Below are 9,880 nucleotides of genomic sequence, written 5' to 3' on the forward strand. Positions count from 1 at the left end.
GAAAAAAAAAAAAAAAAAAAAAAAAAAAAAAAAAAAGAAAATGGAGGTTTTGGGAGAAAAATAAGGTTTTGGAAAAATTAGGGAAGAATTTAAGAAAACCAAGAATGTTTGGCTAAATGAAGGAGAGAATTATGGTTGACTAAGGGGAAGAAGTTGGGGAAAACATGGGGAAGTTTTTGGAATCCCAAAGAAGGAATTCGGAAGTCCTGAAAGGAGAATTTAGCAGGAGTCAGGAAGCAGGGGAGTTGAGGGTTATTGGAGCAAGAACTGGGGGATCCACTGTCTCTCACAAGAGGTTCCAGGCTCAGTCCCTCCTTTCATCTCCCCCAGTCCTTGCGCCTGGTGGCCCCAATATGGAATGGGAGTACCAGGAGCATACATGGCCTGAGTGGGGAGATGGCCCCAAGGGGCAATCAGAGGAAGAGGACACTGCTGCAGCTTCTGACTGACTGCTTCTGTGACGTGGAGGCTCTGAGGGAGTACTTGCTCCAAAAGCAACTGTCAAATGTGCATTGGAAAAACCGGTGAGAATGCCTGGCCTGTAAGACTGTGTGGAGCTCCTGCTGCTCAGGCCCAGATCCTGCCCTTGCCACTCCCAGGCAGCATCATGGTTTCCATGCCAGCCTTGCCAACCCTTGTGTCTTCATCTCCATCCTACACCCTTCTCAAGGACTCCTGCTCATCGAGGCAGTTTGCAGCCACCAGTTCCATTCAAGGTCTAGCTGGCATCTCAAACCTAACATGGCTAAAACCAAACCCTTGATTTCTCCCTAAAAAAAATCTCACTCCCAAGTCTTCCCCATCTCAGTAAATGGTACCACCCAGTTGTTCAGGCCAAATTCTTTTTTTTTTTTTTTTTTTAAAAGACGGCCAGTAATGGGCCGGCCTGTGGCTCACTCGGTAGAGTGCGGTGCTGATAACACCAAGGCCACGGGTTCAGATCCCATATAGGGATGGCCGGTTCGCTCACTGGCTGAGCGTGGTGCTGACAACACCAAGTCAAGGGTTAAGATCCCCTTACCGGTCATCTTTTAAAAAAAATAAATAAATAAAAGACGGCCAGTAAGGGGATCTTAACCCTTGACTTGGTTGTTGTCAGCACCACGCTCACCCAGTGAGCCAACCGGCCATCCCTATATGGGATCCGAACCCGCGGCCTTGGTGTTATCAGCACCGCACTCTCCCGAGTGAGCCATGGGCCGGGCCTAAGAAGCATTTCTTAACACCCAAACTAAATTAGCCTCCACCATCCCCACCCCGACCAAGCCACTCCCAATCAGTCTCTTCCATGGTTTATTTTTATCACAGAATTTATACTCTCTTCAGTTTACTGTTATTTCTTGGTTTGTTATCCATCTTGTCTCGTAAATAGCTTGACAAAGGCAGGGACAGTTATGTGACCAAAGCCTTGGTCACTGCTGTGCCCCTGGTGCCCAGCACTTAACAGGCACTCAATAAATGTTTGCAGCCTGACTCAATCTGTCTGTCTGCCTTGTGCTCTGGACTTCAACCCCCTCGGCAGTGTTGAGGTATGCTGAGGAGTGCAGTGCTCCCCAGGCCTCACCCTTGGCTACTGTTTTCTTGGCAGATCCTTCACCCACATTGAGGAGCAATACGGCCCATACATCGGAGGTGCCTTTTTCATTCTGAAGCAGGGAGGCGCAGTCAAGTATGACAGCAAAGGTTTTGGAACGGGGTGGGGGAGGTGGGGGAGTGTCTCTCTAAGGCCCAGGCTCTGCAGTCAGACAGGCTTTGCTGTGAGTACCCCTGGTCTCTGCTACCTACTGGCTGTGTGGCTTGGGACTTGTCCCTAAGCTTCAATTTTATCATACATAAAATGGGATAGTGATCATATCTAACCTGCAAAGTTTACTATAAAGACTAAATGTGGGATGAGGGAGGGAGGAAAAGTAGGAATTGGTAAAGGGATATGAAAATCAACTATATCAGGGCCAGCCTGTGGCTCACTTGGGAGAGTGTGGTGCTGATAACACCAAGACCAAGGGTTCGGATCCCTATATAGGGATGGCCGGTTGGCTCACTTGGAAGAGCGTGGTGCTAACACCACCAAGTCAAGGGTTAAGATCCCCTTACCGGTCATGTTCTAAAAAAAAAATCAACTATATCGTATATTGATAAATTATAAAAAAAGAAAGACTGAATGGGATTTTGCAATCTAAACATTTGCAGCTATGTCTGGCATAGCTTATGTACTCCATGTTAGATTTTCTCTCTTTTCTCCTACCCCCTTTCCTTTCTCCTTCCCTTTCTCCTCCTCTCTTTGTCCCTCCCCCCCTTATTTTTTCTTCTTTTTGGAAAAATAATTCATGTAGATTACATCTATCCCTCATCTTTGTTCTTTTTTTTTTTTTCGTGACCGGTAAGGGGATCGTAACCCTTGGCTTGGTGTCGTCCGCACCCTCAGCGCTCCCAGCGCCGTACTCTCCCGAGTGAGCCACAGGGTCGGCCCCCTCATCTTTGTTCTAATTAAAACTTTTATTTGATTTGAGCACTTCCAATAACTTCCTTAGAAACATGTTTGAAAATGTCTCTTAACTTTTACCCATCTGCGAAGATTCTTGCATTGTAGATCTTTGCCATTATGTTATTAGTAATCTCAGATTCCAGGTATGTAAAATTGGTGAAACATTCCATTTTTGATGGGATTGTCACAAGATCCAATAAAATCATCCATGTAAAGCCCTTAGTACAGGGCCCACTATTTTGGAAGCCCACCATACACAGTACAATTATTTTATTATATGGCGCTGGGGGGGGATTCTCAAGAGGTTGGAGGCCTGGGGAGTGGTGGGGTGCCCTACTGACACTCCCTCTCTCACCCTTTTCCAGGTTTCAGGACAAGGAGTGGATCAGGCCAGATGGACGTGGCCGTTTCTCTCTTGAGTTCTTAAAGTTCCAGGCGGTGCCTGTAGAGGCTGTTGATGCCAGTGGCTGTGCCATCAACTACCAGGGCCTAGACAACCTCTGTGAGTGGGGTGGGGTGGAGATGGGAAAGGCCTCGTGTTTTCTCTTTGGTGGGGGGCTCCAGAAGGGCCCTTTGCCATTCTGCCCTCTCCCCGCTGCAGTGTCCATGAAGGAGCTCCAGTCCTTGTCACTGAAGCGCTGCCCCCATGTGGATGATTGGTGTCTCAGCCATCTCCACCCTCTGGCCAACTCACTACAGGAGCTCTTGCTGGCAGGTTGCCCCCAAGTCACCGAACGGGGCCTCGCCTGCCTCCACCACCTCCAGTGAGTCCTCACCTCAGGCTGGACCTCATGCAGGGCATTGCCCACCCAACACAGATGAAGGAGAGAAATTGGGGTGGAGGGGGTGCTATTGGGCAGTTCCCCATATTCCACAAACTGAGAGTGTTTGTGGTGGGTAAGCACAGATGAACACTCCCACAGGAGTCTCTGGGAGAATGAAAAGACTCCTGGGTTTTCTTCCTTTTTGTTGTAATAAAAACTCCATGATGTTTACACTGTTGCAGAACCAGAGAAACCAGAGGTACATATTTGTAATTAACACAGTGGCTTTCATGTACTTGGACAGCTGTAAAGATTTATTTTTATTTTAGGAAAGTAGGGGTTGAAATTGGGGCCAGTACCCATCCCCCATACACACACACACACACACACACACACACACTCACACTCACTCAAACACACTCACACACTATCCTTATGCCAGCCTCCTGCCCCTCTTGCCCACTTTCAGGAACCTCCGCAGACTGGATATCTCAGACCTCCCTTCCGTGGCCAACCCAGGCCTCACTCAGATCTTGGTGGAAGAGATGCTGCCCAACTGTGAGGTTCTGGGGGTTGACTGGGCCCAGAGCCTGAAGTTAGAGTTGGAGGAGCAGCCTCGGGACACAGCCTAGCCTTCAGCCCCCTCCCCACTCAAGCAGGACCTCAGTGGGGCTATGTGGAATGTCCAACAGCTCTGCACACTTCCAGTTGGGTTCACTCAACATGCGGGGTGGGGTGTGGCACTGGCAGATCAGAGGGAAGGAGAGCATGAGGTCAGGGTGTTTATTCCTGGCTGTCCTTGGCTGGAGTTCACACTCCTGAGAGGTGTGTGGAGGGAAAGGCTCCAGGCTGCAAGTAGCCTCAGAGAGCTGCACACTCACCCTCGTGGTTTCCCCACACCTGGCCTACACCTTGTCAAGAGACTCTTCTCAAACTGTCCTCATGAGTGTGCTGCTGTTTCTTGCGGGGACCTTGACTGATACAGGGGGGTGCTATGGCACTTTACAGGGATGGTGCTTCCCCTGCAGGACTGTTCTCACTGTAGGATGTGCGGCATCCTTGGCCCACGCTCACTAAAGACCAGTAGCACCCCAAATCCCGTGGTGTTGCTGGTTACCAATTTATTGACTCTGTGCTGCACGTTCAACTTTTTCGTCTTCCCTGTGAAAATGGGTCTGGGTTTTTGAAATATTTTTCCTTTGCCAACTGGCATAATAGGCTTTGTCAGTAGAGGGCGCTTGGGAGACATTACAGGAGGAAAGGACTTTGCTCCCCGGTTCTGGTTCAGTTTGGTGTGCTCCTGCCACACATGCAACTTCTCCAGCGTCTGTGTCCTGCAGTGCATGTGGTTTCCCCAGTACACAGCTCCTGAAGTGCCAGATGGTCAGCAGCTTCCCCTGCCACCCCTCATCCACCAGCACTTTCATAGGAGGCATAGTGCCTCTGCTGAGGCACTGCTCTGTGAACCACTTTCCCCAGCACCCCAGCTGATTCCAAGGCATTTACCAATGAATCCCTGGTTATCCAATTCACTGTTAAAGTCAATAATTCTTTATATTAAACTTTCCCTTTTCAAATTACTGTGTGGGTTTTCTCTCCTGATTGGATCCAGACAATGTCCCGGGAGATAGACTCATGAGATTCGGGGACTGTTAGGGTTTTGCCTCTGGGCTTGAGTGCAGCACTGAGCATCTTGCTGATGGGAAACGGGAGGCTAGATATCCACAGCATGCAGTGATAGCACAGTCCAGCTCTTACCTGTGGTGGACAATGATGAGGTACAACCGAAGCACCTGCCCTAGGAGCCCTTGTAGCTGCTGTGCATGACAGTTGTGACAATTCTTAAGACCAGAGTGTTGGGTGGGTTCTTTGAAGTGCCCTTGAATGCTTATAAATAGACAACGACAAGCTCAGGTCTGTTATCTCAGCGCCAGTCTGAGAACTAAAGAGCTTCCATGATAGCCCCGAAGTTCTTCTTTGGAATGGGGTCATCTTGTTGGACCCAGGGCATACAGACAATCTGGAACTCCCAAGTTACTCCGAGTCACCCTTACCAGTGTCTGAGGAGCCCACCAGCCATCCTGTGCCTGATGATCTCACCTGGGGCAGATGCCTTGAAAGAGGGTGTTTAGTCTTAAGACACCACAAGTACCCCCTGGTGCCATATCTATGGTCAAATCTCAACTTGCTCCAGGGGTACAGCTGCCCACTAGGACCAAGGAGGAAACAGCTAATACACTAAAGAACAAGACTTTGCAGATATATATAGTTACAGTCGGGAAACCTGGAAAATGTGTGTAGGAGTAGATTCTCAGGGTGTTAGACCAATAGGGTGGATATAACATTAGCTCAGGCCAAATTCAGTGGTATACAAGATTCCAGATTTAATGGATTACCTTGTGCAGCTGGAAGTGGTCTAACAGCTTACTTGGTTGGCTGACTGGAACTTGGACCCAACAGTGGCCTACAGCTAATGAGGCTGAGAGACTAGGACAGCTCTGGCATAATATGGACAAAGGGAAACCAACATACTTAGGGAGATGGAAATGTTGGATTGGAATAATCATGTTCGACAGGCATACCCATCCACCCTAACTATGTTCCACAAGAAGGCCCCTCTTACAGCCAGTTTCTCGTTACTCCAAGCCCGTGTTATGGTAAACTTTTTTCCCCCTTTAGGTGGCTGGCTGGTATGGGGATCTGAACCCGTGATCCTGGTGTTATCAGCACCGTGCTCTAACCAAGTGAGCTAACCAGACAGCCTGTATAGTTAATCCTTTACATTGAACTTCCCTGTTCCAATTGCTGAGTGGTTTCTTTCTCCTGATTGGACCCAGACTGACTGGTGCACATAGCAACCAGCACTGCACCCTCTGAGATTTCCCAACACCCCAGGAGGGGCAATACCACCCCTGGGAGAAGATAGGTGAGTCAGGAGAGCTCAGGGGGCCTTGCCACGCTCTCTCCCAGTCCTGGGGTGAGGTGGACTTGGAGATTCCTTCCAGAGGTGCTCAGGCCCCTTCCCCCAGCCCCTGGCTGTCATTTCCCACTCTAGCTTTCATTCCATTAGCATTCACCACTTCCTCTCCACTATCTTCCTCTAGCTATTCCCATGGGCTCCTTTATTCAAACTTGGGGGGAGGAAATCATGGCTGGACAGATAATAAACTGCTGTGGCTGACAGATTGGGTTCCTGAGATGATCTGGACCAGGGTAGGGTGAAGGGAGTCAGCCCAGGCTTAATGGGGGGCCCTTAGTCCTACCCCAGGTCAGACCCACCCACATCCCCAGACAGCTGATGCAGCCCCAACAGCAGAGGCCTCTGGAGGGCAGGGACATAAACACAGGCAGACACTCCTGTCCCAGAGGGGCCGGATGTGAGTGTTCCTGGAGTTGCTGTGCAGCTGTGGGAGGGCCAGGCCCCAGGATGAGGCTGGCTGTAGGGCTAGAGGTGGGGTGCAGGGTAGGAATGGATTCCCACCCTGTCGGGCAGGCAGCCCAGACACTGAAAGGGATGGAGGAGGTTCAGAGGGTCAGTTTAGCTCTGGGGGCTCCCTGTGTGCCCCATGTGCCCCAGCCCATCACCCACCATTGCCCTCTCCCTATCTTTTCCTCTCTTCTTCCTCCTCAGTTCCCTCTCTGCCTCTCCCTGGGTCTGGCTCTGTGTTCTTGGAATCCCTGCTCTCTGCTCTCCACCTGCCTCTCTAAATCTCTCTTTCCCTCCATGCTCCCCAACAGGGGTTTCCTGACTACCCTTACCTCTTTCTTGCCATCTCCATTTCCGCCTTCCCTCCCTCTCATCCACCTTCCCCGTCTCTTCTCCCAGCTCTCTCCACTTCCTGACTCACCCTCTCTGTCTCTCCTCCCTCTCCTCTCTGCCTGAGGTCTCCCTGGCTGTCTTCCCCTCTCCATGTCTCTGCCTCTCCCTGCTTCTCCTCACCCGCCCCCCACCCTGACTCTAGGCAGCAACAACAAACATTCGTATCTCTGGCAGGCCGATCCATTCCCACTCAGCACATTCACAGCTGTCTCCTGGCCACAGACTGGCGCCAGCCCCCCGGCCTCCCCGTCTTTGGCTCTTTGGGACTCTGCACCACAGGTCACTCTGACACTACCCAGCCCCGGCTCAGGACCAGTCCTCAGCCTCACCCTCCCTTGGACTCTCTCCCCTAGCCCCTGGTTCTCCCCTCCCAGGCCTTGCAGGGATCCCCGTCTGTTCCTGTGGCCACCCCCTGCACCTTTCCAGTGGCTGTCTCACCAGAAAACCAGCCCTAACACGCAAGAGCCTGTCTCTAGGTCGGCCTCCTGCCCTTCCCTTCCCTCCTCCCTCAGCCCCGCCCCAGCCCCTCCCGGCCCCTGGGGCTCTCCATGCCTCCTGTTCCCCTCCCGCCCCACTGGACTGGCTGGGCTAGGCTGGGCTGGGAGACTCAACGCACCGCACCAGCAAGGGCAGAACAGAGGCAGACGAGGGAGGGCCTGACCAGAGGCCCGGCAGGGTGCCGGAGCTGGCAGGAGCCAGACCCAGAGGTAAAGAGGAGCCGGAACTCTGGTCCCCCAGACCCTGGGGGGGGCTGTTGGGGGGGAGATAGGCTGGGCTTCTAAGAAGGTGGAAGGAGCTAATCCCAGCAAACTAGGAATCAAGCGATCCTGATTCCTGGTGAGAGGGATGAATGGAGGGAGAGGGAGGAGACAGGAATGGTAAATTCCTAATCCCCGGGGTGGAGATGGGGAATAGGTAGACCTTCTGGGTTTCTAGGAAGGTGTAAGGAGTTGGACCCAGAGTCAAAAGAACAGGGTGTTGGGATGGGATTGGAATAGGGTATTCCTGGGTCTAAGAGTAAGGAGGAGTTGGGTCCTTGGGTGGGAGGAGCTGTTTAGGGTCTGGGACTGAGAGAAGCTATTACACGGCTTGGCTGGGACTGTGGGAGACTGAGAGACTGTTTGCCTGGGGCCTCCAGAGAAGGCCCATCCCTGCTCCCTAAAGGCCTCTGTGGCTCCCTGTGGCTCCCTTGTAGCTCCCGTGGCTGCCCGTTCCCTGGGCTGGGTCATGCGCTGTCCCAAGTGCCTTCTCTGCCTGTCAGCACTGCTCACACTCCTGGGCCTCAAAGTGTACATCGAGTGGACATCTGAGTCTCGGCTTAGTAAGGCCTATCCAGGATCCCGGGGCACCCTGCCAGGCCCCACGCCAGCCAACCCTGAGCCCACCCTGCCTGCCAACCTCTCAGTGCGCCTGGGCCAGACTGGCCCACTGCCCTCAGCTTACTGGAACCAGCAGCAGTGGAGGCTAGTGGCCCTGCCCAGTGGGGATAGCGTTGAGGCAGGGGGCTGCCAGGCCTGGGGGGCTGCTGCCGCTGCAGAAATCCCTGACTTTACCTCCTACCCTGAGGACCTCCGCCGCTTCTTGCTGTCAGCAGCCTGTCGGAGCTTCCCGCAGTGGCTGCCTGGAGGAGGAGGCAGCCAAGTGGCCAGCTGCTCGGATACTGATGTCCCCTACCTACTGTTGGCTGTCAAGTCAGAACCTGGGCGCTTTGCAGAACGACAGGCTGTGAGGGAGACGTGGGGCAGTCCAGCCCCTGGGATCCGGCTGCTCTTCCTGCTGGGGTCCCCGGCAGGTGATGGGGGGCCTGACCTAGGCTCACTGGTGGCCTGGGAGAGCCGTCGCTACAGTGACCTACTGCTCTGGGACTTCCTTGATGTTCCCTTCAACCAGACGCTCAAAGACCTGCTGCTGCTGGCCTGGCTGGGCCGCCACTGCCCCAACGTGAATTTTGTTCTGCAAGCTCAGGACAATGCCTTTGTGCACACCTCTGCCCTGCTGGATCACCTGCAGGCCCTGCCACCCACCTGGGCTCGAAGCCTTTACCTGGGTGAAGTCTTCACCCAGGCCAAACCCCTCCGGAAGCCTGGAGGACCCTTTTATGTGCCTGGGTCCTTCTTCGAAGGTGGCTACCCGGCCTATGCAAGTGGAGGTGGCTATGTCATCGCGGGGCGCCTGGCACCCTGGCTACTGCGGGCGGCAGCCCGTGTGGCACCCTTCCCCTTTGATGATGTCTACACTGGCCTTTGCTTCCGTGCTCTGGGCCTGGTGCCCCGGGCCCACCCAGGCTTCCTCACAGCCTGGCCAGCAGACCGCACCACCGATCCCTGCACTCTCCGCAACCTGCTGTTGGTACGGCCCCTCAGCCCTCAGGACAGCATTTGGCTCTGGAAACAACTACAAGATCCACAGCTCCAGTGCTGAACCTCAGTGGGGAGGGCAGGGGTAGGGAAGACCGCTCTGGCCTGGGACCGATGCCTGCCCCTTGCTTGGCCCCTCCTTCCAGGCCTTGGTCTGAGGGAGGAGGTCTGAGAAGCTGGACTTCTTCAGCCTCTCCTGGGACCTTCCCAGCCAGTGCACTGGGCAGGCAGGATAAGTGGTGAATCGTTTTTCTCTGCTTTTTGTTTTTGAAAAATATGCACTGACCACTCTGAGGCCTGGAATTGTTTTTTTGTCTGTGGGCCCCAGAATGGGATGGAGCAGAGCTCAGCCATGCCCTGAACTTCATATCAGACAACCCCCTTACTAGGCAGGGCCAGCTCCAATGAACTTCTTTGTCACTTTGGTGGACACCAGGCTTGTCCCATTCTGTAG

General features: G+C 53.2%; 2 protein-coding genes across 2 annotated transcripts in view; both read left to right on the plus strand.

Annotated features, from left to right (window-relative positions):
- The window catches only part of ATP5SL (ATP5S-like), a 6,727-nt gene extending 1,898 nt beyond the window's left edge, over window positions 1–4,829 (plus strand). The window contains exons 2-6 of the mRNA XM_008583277.1: window positions 331–524; window positions 1,589–1,669; window positions 2,851–2,987; window positions 3,087–3,249; window positions 3,719–4,829. Coding sequence (XP_008581499.1) covers window positions 331–524; window positions 1,589–1,669; window positions 2,851–2,987; window positions 3,087–3,249; window positions 3,719–3,881 — 738 coding nt within the window. The 3' untranslated portion in view covers window positions 3,882–4,829. The remainder of the gene's footprint in view (window positions 1–330; window positions 525–1,588; window positions 1,670–2,850; window positions 2,988–3,086; window positions 3,250–3,718) is intronic.
- Window positions 4,830–8,296: 3,467 nt separating this feature from the next.
- Window positions 8,297–9,490, plus strand: B3GNT8 (UDP-GlcNAc:betaGal beta-1,3-N-acetylglucosaminyltransferase 8). The gene has a single exon (XM_008583278.1). It carries the CDS (start codon window positions 8,297–8,299, stop codon window positions 9,488–9,490), a length of 1,194 nt encoding a protein of 397 aa, XP_008581500.1.
- The last annotated feature ends 390 nt before the right edge of the window (window positions 9,491–9,880 follow it).

The sequence above is a fragment of the Galeopterus variegatus genome, unplaced genomic scaffold (assembly GCF_000696425.1).
Source record: "Galeopterus variegatus unplaced genomic scaffold, G_variegatus-3.0.2 Scaffold2882, whole genome shotgun sequence".
In the NCBI taxonomy this organism is placed as follows: domain Eukaryota; kingdom Metazoa; phylum Chordata; class Mammalia; order Dermoptera; family Cynocephalidae; genus Galeopterus; species Galeopterus variegatus.